General features: G+C 40.8%; 1 protein-coding gene across 1 annotated transcript; it reads right to left on the reverse strand.

Annotated features, from left to right (window-relative positions):
- Positions 1 to 8,442: 8,442 nt before the first annotated feature.
- Positions 8,443 to 10,485, reverse strand: LOC113693471 (uncharacterized). The gene has a single exon (XM_027212004.2). The coding sequence runs from the start codon at positions 10,483 to 10,485 to the stop codon at positions 8,443 to 8,445; it is 2,043 nt and encodes a 680-aa protein (XP_027067805.2).
- Positions 10,486 to 10,754: the final 269 nt, after the last annotated feature.

The raw sequence follows: 10,754 nt of genomic DNA on the forward strand, positions 1-10,754 counted from the left end.
TTGTGACGACAAAAAGTCGTCACAAAGAAATGTTGTCACTAATGACCTTTTTTCTTGTAGTGTAGGTTGATTAAAAAAACTTAATTTAGTTTATAACAAATAAGGCACAATTTAAATTTACCAAAATTTTCTAGGTGATCAACCACTTGTGTGAATGAAAAACAATAAAGAGTAAGTAAAAAATAATAACATAAGGTCAAGTAAAGTAAAGAAAATTAAGCAAGAGTAAGCAAACTGAATAGACTATCAGATTGCACCTGATTTGAAGTCCAATCCTTCAATATAATACTTCTTCAATTTGATGGAGTGATACGAACATCGCCAACTTGTGACGAAACCCGTAAGAGATAAGTCTCAGGATCTAAGGAAGCAAATAGCACACTTGAATGGATGAACCTTGACCCGTTAATCATATGGCTAACGAACCTTGGTATGAGATAGTTGACGCCACAATCTAGTGTGTTTCTAGATTGATAAGTCTAGTTGAAGATCCTAGAGATTAATCTAAGATATTCAAGGAAAGCTCACAAGAAACCAAAGAGAGAACTCTCAAATTCTTAATATTGAATAATAATCTGTTTTAACAAAAGAGTATCCTATTTATACTACTACAAAACACATAATCAATTAGTTACGTGGCTTCAAGATTGATTTCCTTCCTCGAGCATGGCTTGTAGCACGGTAATTTGCCTTTCATTCTCCGAGGCAAGGCCTTCTATAAGCTTGGGTCTTCCCACTTGTTCTTGCACCGCTTTGACCAATATTTGGAGAGCATCCTTCATCCTCTTGGCGCGTGCTCAGGTGACTAGGTCTAGGGGCACTTTCACTTGCTCTACTTCCATGGTTTGAGCTACATCTCCATTTCCATTATTCCCATCCTCTTGAAAAGGATTTGTCCTCAAATCTGATTCATCATCTGCGAGGAACGAACTAAGGTCAGTAACATTAAATGTAGCACTCACAGACCCATACTCACTTGGGAGATCCAGTTTGTAAGCATTGTCATTAACACGTTCAAGGATTTGGAATGGGCCGTCGCCCCTTGGAAGCGACTTGCTAAGCCTTTGAACTGGAAACCTTTCCTTTCTAAGGTGCAACCAAATCCAATCTCCAGGTTCAAAAATCATTTTTCGCCTTCCCTTATTGGTTTGTGCATTGCTCAATGTTGAGGCGTACTTTCTCATGAAGTGCTTTCACAAAATCTGCCTTTTTCTTACCATCAAGATTGACACATTTAGACAAAGGCAAGGGTGTTAGATCCAAAGGAGTTAAAGGATTGAAACCATATACAACCTCAAAAGTGAGTATTGTGTAGCACAATTCGGTTATATGCAAACTCTACATGAGAAAGACAGTCCTCTCATGACCTAATATTCTTTTTAATGATGGCACGCAACAAAATAGATAGAGTGCGATTAACAACCTCAGTTTGGCCATCAATTTGGGGGTGACTGGAAGTAGAAAATAACAATTTAGTACCCAACTTCCCTCACAAGGTCTTCCAAAAATAGCTAAGAAGCTTAACATCCCTATCAGACACAATTGTTTTAGGCATGCCATGTAACCTAACTATCTCATGAAAGAACAAATCAGCAATATAAGAAGCATCATCCGTTTTATGACAAGTAATAAAATGAGCCATTTTGGAAAATCTGTCAACAACAACGAATAGCTATCATGACCTCTCCTAGACCTAGGCAAGCCAAGTACAAAATCCATAGAAATATCAATCCATGGTGCAATAAGAATAGGTAAAGGCATAACAAACCAAATGGTTGAGTTTTGGATTTAGCTTTATGGCATACAATGCATTTCGCAACCACTCATTCCATATCTCTCTTCATCTTTGGCCAATAAAAATGCTCCTGCAAAACAGCCAAAGTTTTTGTGACACCAAAGTGTCCCATTAATCCCCCTTCATGTGATTCTTTGGTCAAGAGTAATCGAATAGAGGATTGGGGAATACACAATTTATCAATTCGAAATAGAAAGCCATCATGCACATAGACGTGATCCAATTTCGAATTTAAACACTACGCATAACATTCTCCAAAATATGGATCATTAACATACAATTCTTTGATGACTTCAAAACCAAATAGTTTAGCATCTAATAAAGCAAGTAAAGAATACCTACGTTATGAGGACCCGTAAAATTTCTTATATTTTATTTTATATTTTCCGCGTGCATTTTCCTTACCTTATTTTATTATATTAAATTTTCAGAGATTTTTATAAGTGAGTATCATTTTTAAATCATTTTTTTGGTATGAGTTAGTACATGTTAAGATTGAGGTGCGTTATGGACGTGGGACCTGCTAGTGCGGTATGTGCTATAAAATTTCGACAACTAGATGAAGTTTGCCATTAAGGGATATTATTTTACAAGGTGTTAAGAGATAATTAGAAGTTAGCTAGATAGATGAACCTTTGGTAGACAAAGAGATGAGAACAAAACCCTAAAAGCCAAGTGTTGTGAAACTATTGGAAGTTGGACTTTGACCCAACCTTTCTTCACTTTACTAAAACTAAAGTTGACCCCAATTCCTTCATTTCTTTCTCTTGGTGGCCGAATTTCTTGAGGGAGAAAGAGAGTGGAGACTTCACCTTGTACCTCAATTTCAAGCCTCAATCTTGAGTTCCAACCATCAAAAGTGCAAATTACTCCATACAAAGTGCTAGCTAGGGAGGATTAGAGGTGTTGGTGGAGTGATTTTTGAGGGGGAAGTACTAAGCTACCATATTTCTAGTGTGTCTAAGGTAATTTGTCAAGAAATCTCTCCTTGCTCCTAATCATTTCAAATTAGTAGGTTAGAGTTGTTAAATATGTAGTTTTGTGAGGATATTTCATGATTTGAGGTGGTGATGTGGGAAATTTCAGTTTTATGGTGAATTTTTTGCTCTTATTTGATGCTTGAGCAATTGCCTTGGATTGATAGCTTTGTTATGTGTAATATTGAGCTTTTATACGCTAGTTTTACTTGCTTACGGAAAATTTCAGTTTGTGTGTCTCAATTTTAGATTAGGGTTTCCATTTAGGAATGATTTTGCCTTGTTTTGGACCCAATCTGACCTGCATATTCGTCTATGATAAAGGTAGAATCAGCTCTTGCTCAAAACATAAAAGTTGTGGGAAATTGGGTTACCTATCTACTTGTAAAATTTTAACTCAATCTAAGCACTGTAGCTTCTAAAATGACAAAAATACCCTTGACAGCCCAAATGCCTTATTTCACGGATAGTTTTCTGTTTTCTCTGAGATTTCGATTTTTGACCTTGAAAATGTAAGAACTGTGTGACAGCCCCACCTTCCCTTAAGGCGTACCAAAGGGGTTAGCAGACTGCCTACCCAACTCTCGCCAGAACTACTAACACGGTTGTATACAAACTAAAACGTTTCAAAATATTTTAGCACGCTCAAAAGAATCAAAGTCACGAAACGAAAATGAGAAACGGGGCCGCACATGAATAGTGTCGTATCTGTCCGAAACCTATACAAGTGCAATAACTTTATATGCTCCAAGTAAGGGACATTTCCAAGGCAAATTAACACATGAACATTTCCAAACACCTTTATACACGCATAATTACAAATTTACATCTCAAAAGAAATGCTGGATCCAAGTACATGTGTGGACTTCTCAACTATCGAGGAGCTATACAAAAGAATATTCAAAACTAGCTCAACTCAGCTTCAAAACCTCATAGTTTCCCAAAAGGTTACTCCCTGTAAGGAAAACAAAGTAACGAGGGGTGAGCTTACGCTCGTGAGGTACCACCAAGACACACCAATGAACACATTTTATCACATAGTGACCCAAAGCTCATAAACAAAACAAGTCAATATAAAAGGATACAATTGGCTCTCAAAAGCCACTTTCCTCATGCCGCACTTAATCTCCAACCCGTTGACACTCCGTCAACCTTCAAAGCGAAGAACATTCCGTAGACCCCCACTTTACTCCATATCCCTTCCACCGGTCACCCTCTTACTGGGCCCGAACACCTCACAGTAACAGAGAGGGTAATACTCGAGTATACCATAAGGTCGAGAAGTCAGCACTCCACTCGACTACAGTGAACCCCAAGGTCCGTTATCGATTCGCCCAAGCCCTGGCCGGCTCGACTCGATTAAAGACCAATGGGGTATGAGCTCAGATAGCACAATTCAGTTGTCGGGCAAAGCCCTCAGCCATGTCAAATCATACATGTAGACAATTTCACCTTTTGACAATAATAGTAATACAGATAAGAGATCGAGAGCGATAACGTACACTCTCGTCTCATTCAAGCCAATCAAATTCACATAACAAGTATAATCAACCATTTAAATAGTAGACCATATAATGGTACACTCACCAAGGTAAGTAAGCAAATTCACAAGTTAGCTTCAGGCGTAGGTGTCGAAGTACCGGTACGACCTATACAACAAAAATAACACAATTAAAACTCGAACACGAGTCAAAGCAAATCCACACACTACCAAAAATAAGGCCCAATGGACTATATAAGTGCATAACCAAGCTAGGGAGGGTCCGGAAATGGAGTTTATGCCCTAGAACCAAAAGACAATTTTGACGTCATTTAGCGGAACGGACACAACTGGAACTAAACTCGCAATTTATGCCGTTTCGAAGCTAAGACAGAAAGTATAATTTTGATGAACACTACTTAGTCCAGTTCTCACCCTAACTAGATCAAATTTACCCAAAACAACTCCAGATTTTCCAGTTCAAACCTTACTGCAGAATTCCACTAGCAGTCCTGATTCATTCACTCATATCTCAGCACACACAACTCCAATTCAGGTAATTCCAAAGCTATTTGAAAGCTAAGATACAAGGCTATAATTATTAAGAAGACACCAACAACCAATTCAGGAATATTCCCGGTCAAACTAACCAATTACATAAGCTGATTATCAGTTTCGGACAGAAACAGGGCAGCAAGGGTATTTCGATCTTTTCATAGGCTACGTTGCTCCGATTGATCTGAAATTTTGTAGGAAATATAAAACATTATTCTCTACAATTTTTATGTTTTACACTAAGGCAAATTCGGCCTCTAACGTGGAGAAACAGTACCGGGCAGAACAGGGTTACTTAAAACCCTAAAATCTGGAATTTTCCTACAAAAGCGGAAATGTTCCGCAATCAACCACCATTAACACATAGAAGCTCTAAATTATTCAATATAAGGCTATCATACCTTAGCTTACTACAATAAACTATATAAAACAGAAAATTTCCCAATAAATAGAAAAATTGAACAATTCCACCATAACCCATGAAATAATCCACTAAATAGCATGCTTCACCACTAGAATCCCTTAATTGAACATTACTATGATGAAAGGGACAATATCTTTACAACTCACCTTTGCAACCTCAAGAAACAAGATAGCTAAGGCTTGTTCTTCCCAAATGGCTCCACCAATCACCTTAAACTCACCTCTCAACTCACTTTTGTGGAGAAATTTGAAAGATTAACGGTCGGTTTCCAAGATTCAAGCAGGAAAGGAAGAGAAATTGAAGAAGTTCTCTCTCTTCTTTGGCTTCAAAGTGCACGGCCAAAAGAAAGAAATGGAGATGATTTTGTGGGTCAAAATTACTTTAGGAAAGGTGATATACTCTAGTCAAAGTCCAACCTCCATTAGGGTTATGACAAGTGGCATTTTTGTGTTTATCTCATTCCTTTGTCTTCCAATACCTAATTACACTAGCTACCCTCTAATTAACTCATAGCACCATGATATAAACCCTGTATATCGAAATCCTACACAGTAATCACATTCACCACACTTAGCGCGCTAGTGGGTCCCACATCCACTGTACACCTCTACTACCACAGAAAATGACTTATTCCAGGAAAATGGTTTAAAAGTCATATTTTCTCATAAAAATCCCCAGAAAATGTACATGTTAAGGAAAACACTAAAATTAAGCCCAAATGCCTAAAATAATTGCCTAGAAAATAAGAAAATGTTCGGGGTCTCACACTCTCTCCCCCTTAAAGAATTTCGTCCTCAAAATTTCTCACCTGCGTCATTAAACAGTCCTGGGTATCTCATTTTCATCTCCTTCTCCATCTCCCAGGTCGCCTCTTCGACCCCGTGGTTCTTCCATAGAATTTTTACCAGTGAAATTTGTTTATTCCTCAGCTCCTTAACTTTTCTATCGAGTACTCGCACAGGTCTCTCCTCGTAGGTAAGGGTTTCGTCAATTTCAATCTCCTCCGGTTGCACAATGTGAGTTGGATCAGGGTAATACTTTTTGAGCATTGACGCATGGAATACATCGTGAATCCGTGACAAGCTTGGCGGCAACTCGAGTTTGTATGCTACTTTCTCAACTCGTTGAAGAATCAGGAAGGGTCCTACGAACCTAGGTTGGAGCTTCTTTCCTCTGCCAGCAGTGACACTCCGCAACGGGGTAATTTTAAGGAAAACATGGTCTCCGACTTCAAATTCCAGATCTTTCCTTCGGTTATCTGCGTAGCTCTTTTGGCGACTTTGAGCTGCCTGGAGTCTCTGACGGATTAACTTGATCTTTTCTTGGGTAACATCCATCCAAGGAATGATAGTAGGGTCTAGGATCTTCTTTTCTCCTGCTTCATCCCAGTATATTGGCGAACGGCACTTTCGCCCATAAAGAGCTTCATACGGTGCCATTTGGATCGACGAATGGTAACTGTTATTGTAGGCAAACTCCACTAACGTCATATGTTGACCGCAACTACCCCCGAAATCTAGAATACAAGTGCGTAACATGTCCTTGAGGGTTTGAATCGTCCGCTCCGATTGTCCATCTGTCTGAGGATGATAAGTGGTGCTTAAATTCATCTTCGTCCCCAAAGTCTCCTGAAACTTTTGCCAAAATCTGGATACGAAACTAGTGTCTCGGTCGGAAACTATACTTACGGGCACCCCATATAATCTCACAATTTCCTCCAAATACACCCGAGCTAACTTATCCATGGAATACTTCATATTCACAGGTAAGAAATGAGCCGACTTGGTCAACCGATCAACGATTACTCAAACGGCATCATGTCCTTTTTGGGTTCTAGGTAGCCCAGAAATGAAGTCCATGGTGATATGCTCCCACTTCCATTTGGGTATCTCCAGAGGCTGAAGTAGTCCCGAAAGTTTTTGATGTTTGGCCTTAACTTGCTAGCATACTAGACAAGTTTGTACATATTGGGTTATCTCTCTCTTCATCTTGTCCCACCAGTACAATTGTCGCAAGTCCTGATACATCTTATTACTACCCGGATAGATTGTATATTTGGATCGATGAGTTTCCTCCAAAATTTTTCTTCTCAGGTTTTCATCATTAGGCACCACTATTCGATTCCGAAATCTCAAAATCCCTTCAGGACATAAATTGAAATCCGAAATTTCTCATTTCTTCACCTTTTCCACCCATTTTTGAATCATCGAATCCTCCGCTTGAGCCTCTTTAATTCAATCCAATAGTGTGGATGTCACACGGATATTTCCAAAAGTTATCTTCTTGTGTTCCAATCTTGGATTCCACTCCCCAACGATTCCCAACAATTCCCACTCCTTCACCATTAACCTAGAAATCTAAGCCTTCCGACTTAGGGCATCAGCTACAACATTAGCCTTACCCGGATGGTAGTTAATAGTACAATCATAATTTTCTAAGAATTCCATCCCCCGGCGAAGTCTCATGTTCAACTCCTTCTGGGAAAAAAGATATTTAAGGCTCTTATGATTGGAATAGACCTCAAAGGTCACCCCGAACAAATAGTGTCTCCACTTTTTCAGAGTAAAGACAACTGCCGCCAGCTCTAAGTTGTGGGTGGGATAGTTTTGTTCATGGATTTTCAGTTTTCTAGAAGCATAGGCTATCACATTCTAGTGTTGCATCAGTACGCATCCCAAACCTTCTCTAGAGGCGTTGGTGTAAACAGTAAAACTGTCCTTAGGGGCCATGGTTAACCTTCGCTTCATCTCTTGAAAGCTGTTGTCACACTTATCACTCCACAGAAACCGACCACCCTTCTTTGTTAAATCAGTTAAGGGACTGGCAAGTTTCGAAAAATCTTTAATAAATCGCCGGTAATAACCTGCCAACCCTAGAAAACTCCAGATTTCAGTAGGATTGCCGAGTCTCTTCCACTCAGTCACTGCCTCTACCTTGGCCGGATCTACTGCAATTCCTTCCTTTGAAATCACGTGCCCCAGGAAAGAAACCTTCTCTAGCCAAAACTCGCACTTACTAAATTTGGCGTACAATCGGTGCTCCCTCAGGGTTTGTAAGACCTCTTTCAAATGTTGCACATTCTCCTCACGGGTTTTTGAATAAACTAAAATGTCATTGATAAAGACAACGACAAATCGGTCCAGATAGGGTTTGAAAATCCGATGCATAAGGTCCATAAAAGTGGCAGGGGCATTGGTTAGCCCAAAAGGCATCACGACGAATTCGTAATGCCCATACCGAGAATTGAAGGCAGTCTTAGGACATCTTCCTTCCTAATCAACAATTGATAGTATCCCTGTCGAAGATCTAACTTAGAAAAGACCATCACACCTTGCAACTGGTCAAATAACTCATTAATGTGGGGCAATGGATACTTATTCTTAATGGTCATGTTGTTCAACCCTTGGTAATCGATACACAGTTTCAAGGTCCCATTCTTCTTCTTAACAAAAAGAACAGGTGCCCCCCAAGGTGATCCGCTCTCATGAATAAAATCTCGCTCTAAAAGGTCTTGCAACTGCAACTTCAACTCTTTGAGTTCAGTAGGTGCCATTCGGTAGGGAGTCTTGGAAATAGGGGAAGCCCCCAGTAATAGGTTAATTTCAAACTCAATCTCTCTTTCCGAAGGTAAATTCACTAACTCATCGGGAAATACGTCTGGATATTCACTCACTACGGAAACATCTTCTATTTTTAGTTTATCGGTAGGAGTGTTAATAAGAAAAGTTAGGAACCCTTGTGCCCCTCTACTCAGTAGTTTTCTAGCCTGAATTCCCGAAATCATAGCAGATAAGGCTACACTGCCCCTCACATCTAATCTCAAAGTTGCCTCCCCAGGGATACGAAATTCTACAATTTTTCTCTTACAATCTAATTGGACATCATATCGAGCCAACCAATCCATGCCCAATATCACATTGTACCCCTTAATGGCCAAACTTATCGAATTCCCCAACAACTTTCTCTCTCCTACCCAAATTTCACAATTTATATATATTTTGCTAGAAATCAAACATTGGTCCCCCGTAGAGGTACTAACTTCCAGCTCATAGGGGAGAGTGACAGGGTGTATATCGATTCCACACATAAACTCAGGGTTAACGAAGGAATGGGTGGCACCAGAGTCTATCAAAATTCTAGTTAGGCGGTGGAAGATAGGGATCGTACCTTCCACCACCTCTGCCGAGTCAGGAACCGGACGTTGCTCGATGGAGTATATTCGAGCAGGCACCTTCGATTTTGCTCCTTCTACCCATGACTGACCTGAGGTAGCCTTCGACGACTGAGTAGTTCCTCTCGCTTCCCGAGACTGGACCGTACAACTGGCGAGCTGGTGCTCCGTACTCCTATAGTGTAAGCACTTGTTCTGCTTCCTCCAACAGTCGTCTTCTGTGTGGTTTAATTTCCCACAGAAGCTACACGGTCCACGAGAAACGATGGCTGAACTCCCTTGCGAGGCGTTTCTCTGCTGGCCTCGTCCCGATTGGCCACCTCGGGATGGAGTCCCTCTTGCCGTCCCCGAGAACCGTCCCCCTTTGGCTCCCCTTCCAAATTTGGGAGGGGTACCTTTATCCCCTTGAGTTGAGCTACTCCCAGAAGCTCCACGTTTTCTATTTTGAAAGTTCCTCACTTGAAGCCTGGCATTCTCAGATCGTAAGGCTTTCTCAACTACATTACTAAAAGTGGTAATTTGGGCCACGGCCAAATCCTTTTGAATTTCTACGTTAAGCCCCTGAAGGAAACATCTTGCCCTCCTTTGTTCGATTAGAATAAGTTCAGGAGCGAATTTGGACAAGCGGGTAAACTGGCTCTCGTATTTAGGCACAGATTGGGTGTCTTGGCGAAGTCGAATGAACTCGTCTTCCTTCTTCTCCTGGACCAATGGCGGAAAGTACTTGGCATTGAACTCCCTTACAAAGTTCACCCACGTTCTTGGTATCTGTTCTCGCTCCCATTTCGTCCGGATAATATTCCACCAAGAGCGAGCGGCCCCTTCTAATTGAAAGACCGCAAAAGTAACTTGCCTCTCCTCCGAGTAATGTAGAGCGGCAAAAATGTCTATCATCTTTTCTAACCACTGTTCGGCCACATCCGGATCGGACCCTCCAAGAAACTTTGGTGGAGAGAATTTTTGAAACCGTTCGAGAGTTCGATCCTCGCTCTCGACGTGATTTCCAGGGTTTCCAGGGTTACCAACTGGTAGAACAGGGTTGGGGCCCTGTTGTTGCACCACCTGGGCTAAGAGATCAGTCATCCACTGGATAGCAGCGGCTACCTAAATATTGGGATCAATTTGGGGTTCAGGATTTGGTTCGGGCATAGCGGTCCCCGTATCCCGTTCAGTCGTGGGCTGTCTACCCCACGTCCCCGGCCTCGGCCACCAAGCGTACCTTCCATTGATCTAAGTCAATCTAAGATCAAGGCACAAAGATAATATTAAAAGTGCATACAAACATAGTCATATAAGCATGAACAAGAACTAAAATAAACATCACATAAGGCATGTATACACATAGAGCAGTT

The sequence above is a fragment of the Coffea arabica genome, chromosome 6c, assembly GCF_036785885.1.
Source record: "Coffea arabica cultivar ET-39 chromosome 6c, Coffea Arabica ET-39 HiFi, whole genome shotgun sequence".
Lineage (NCBI taxonomy): Eukaryota > Viridiplantae > Streptophyta > Magnoliopsida > Gentianales > Rubiaceae > Coffea > Coffea arabica.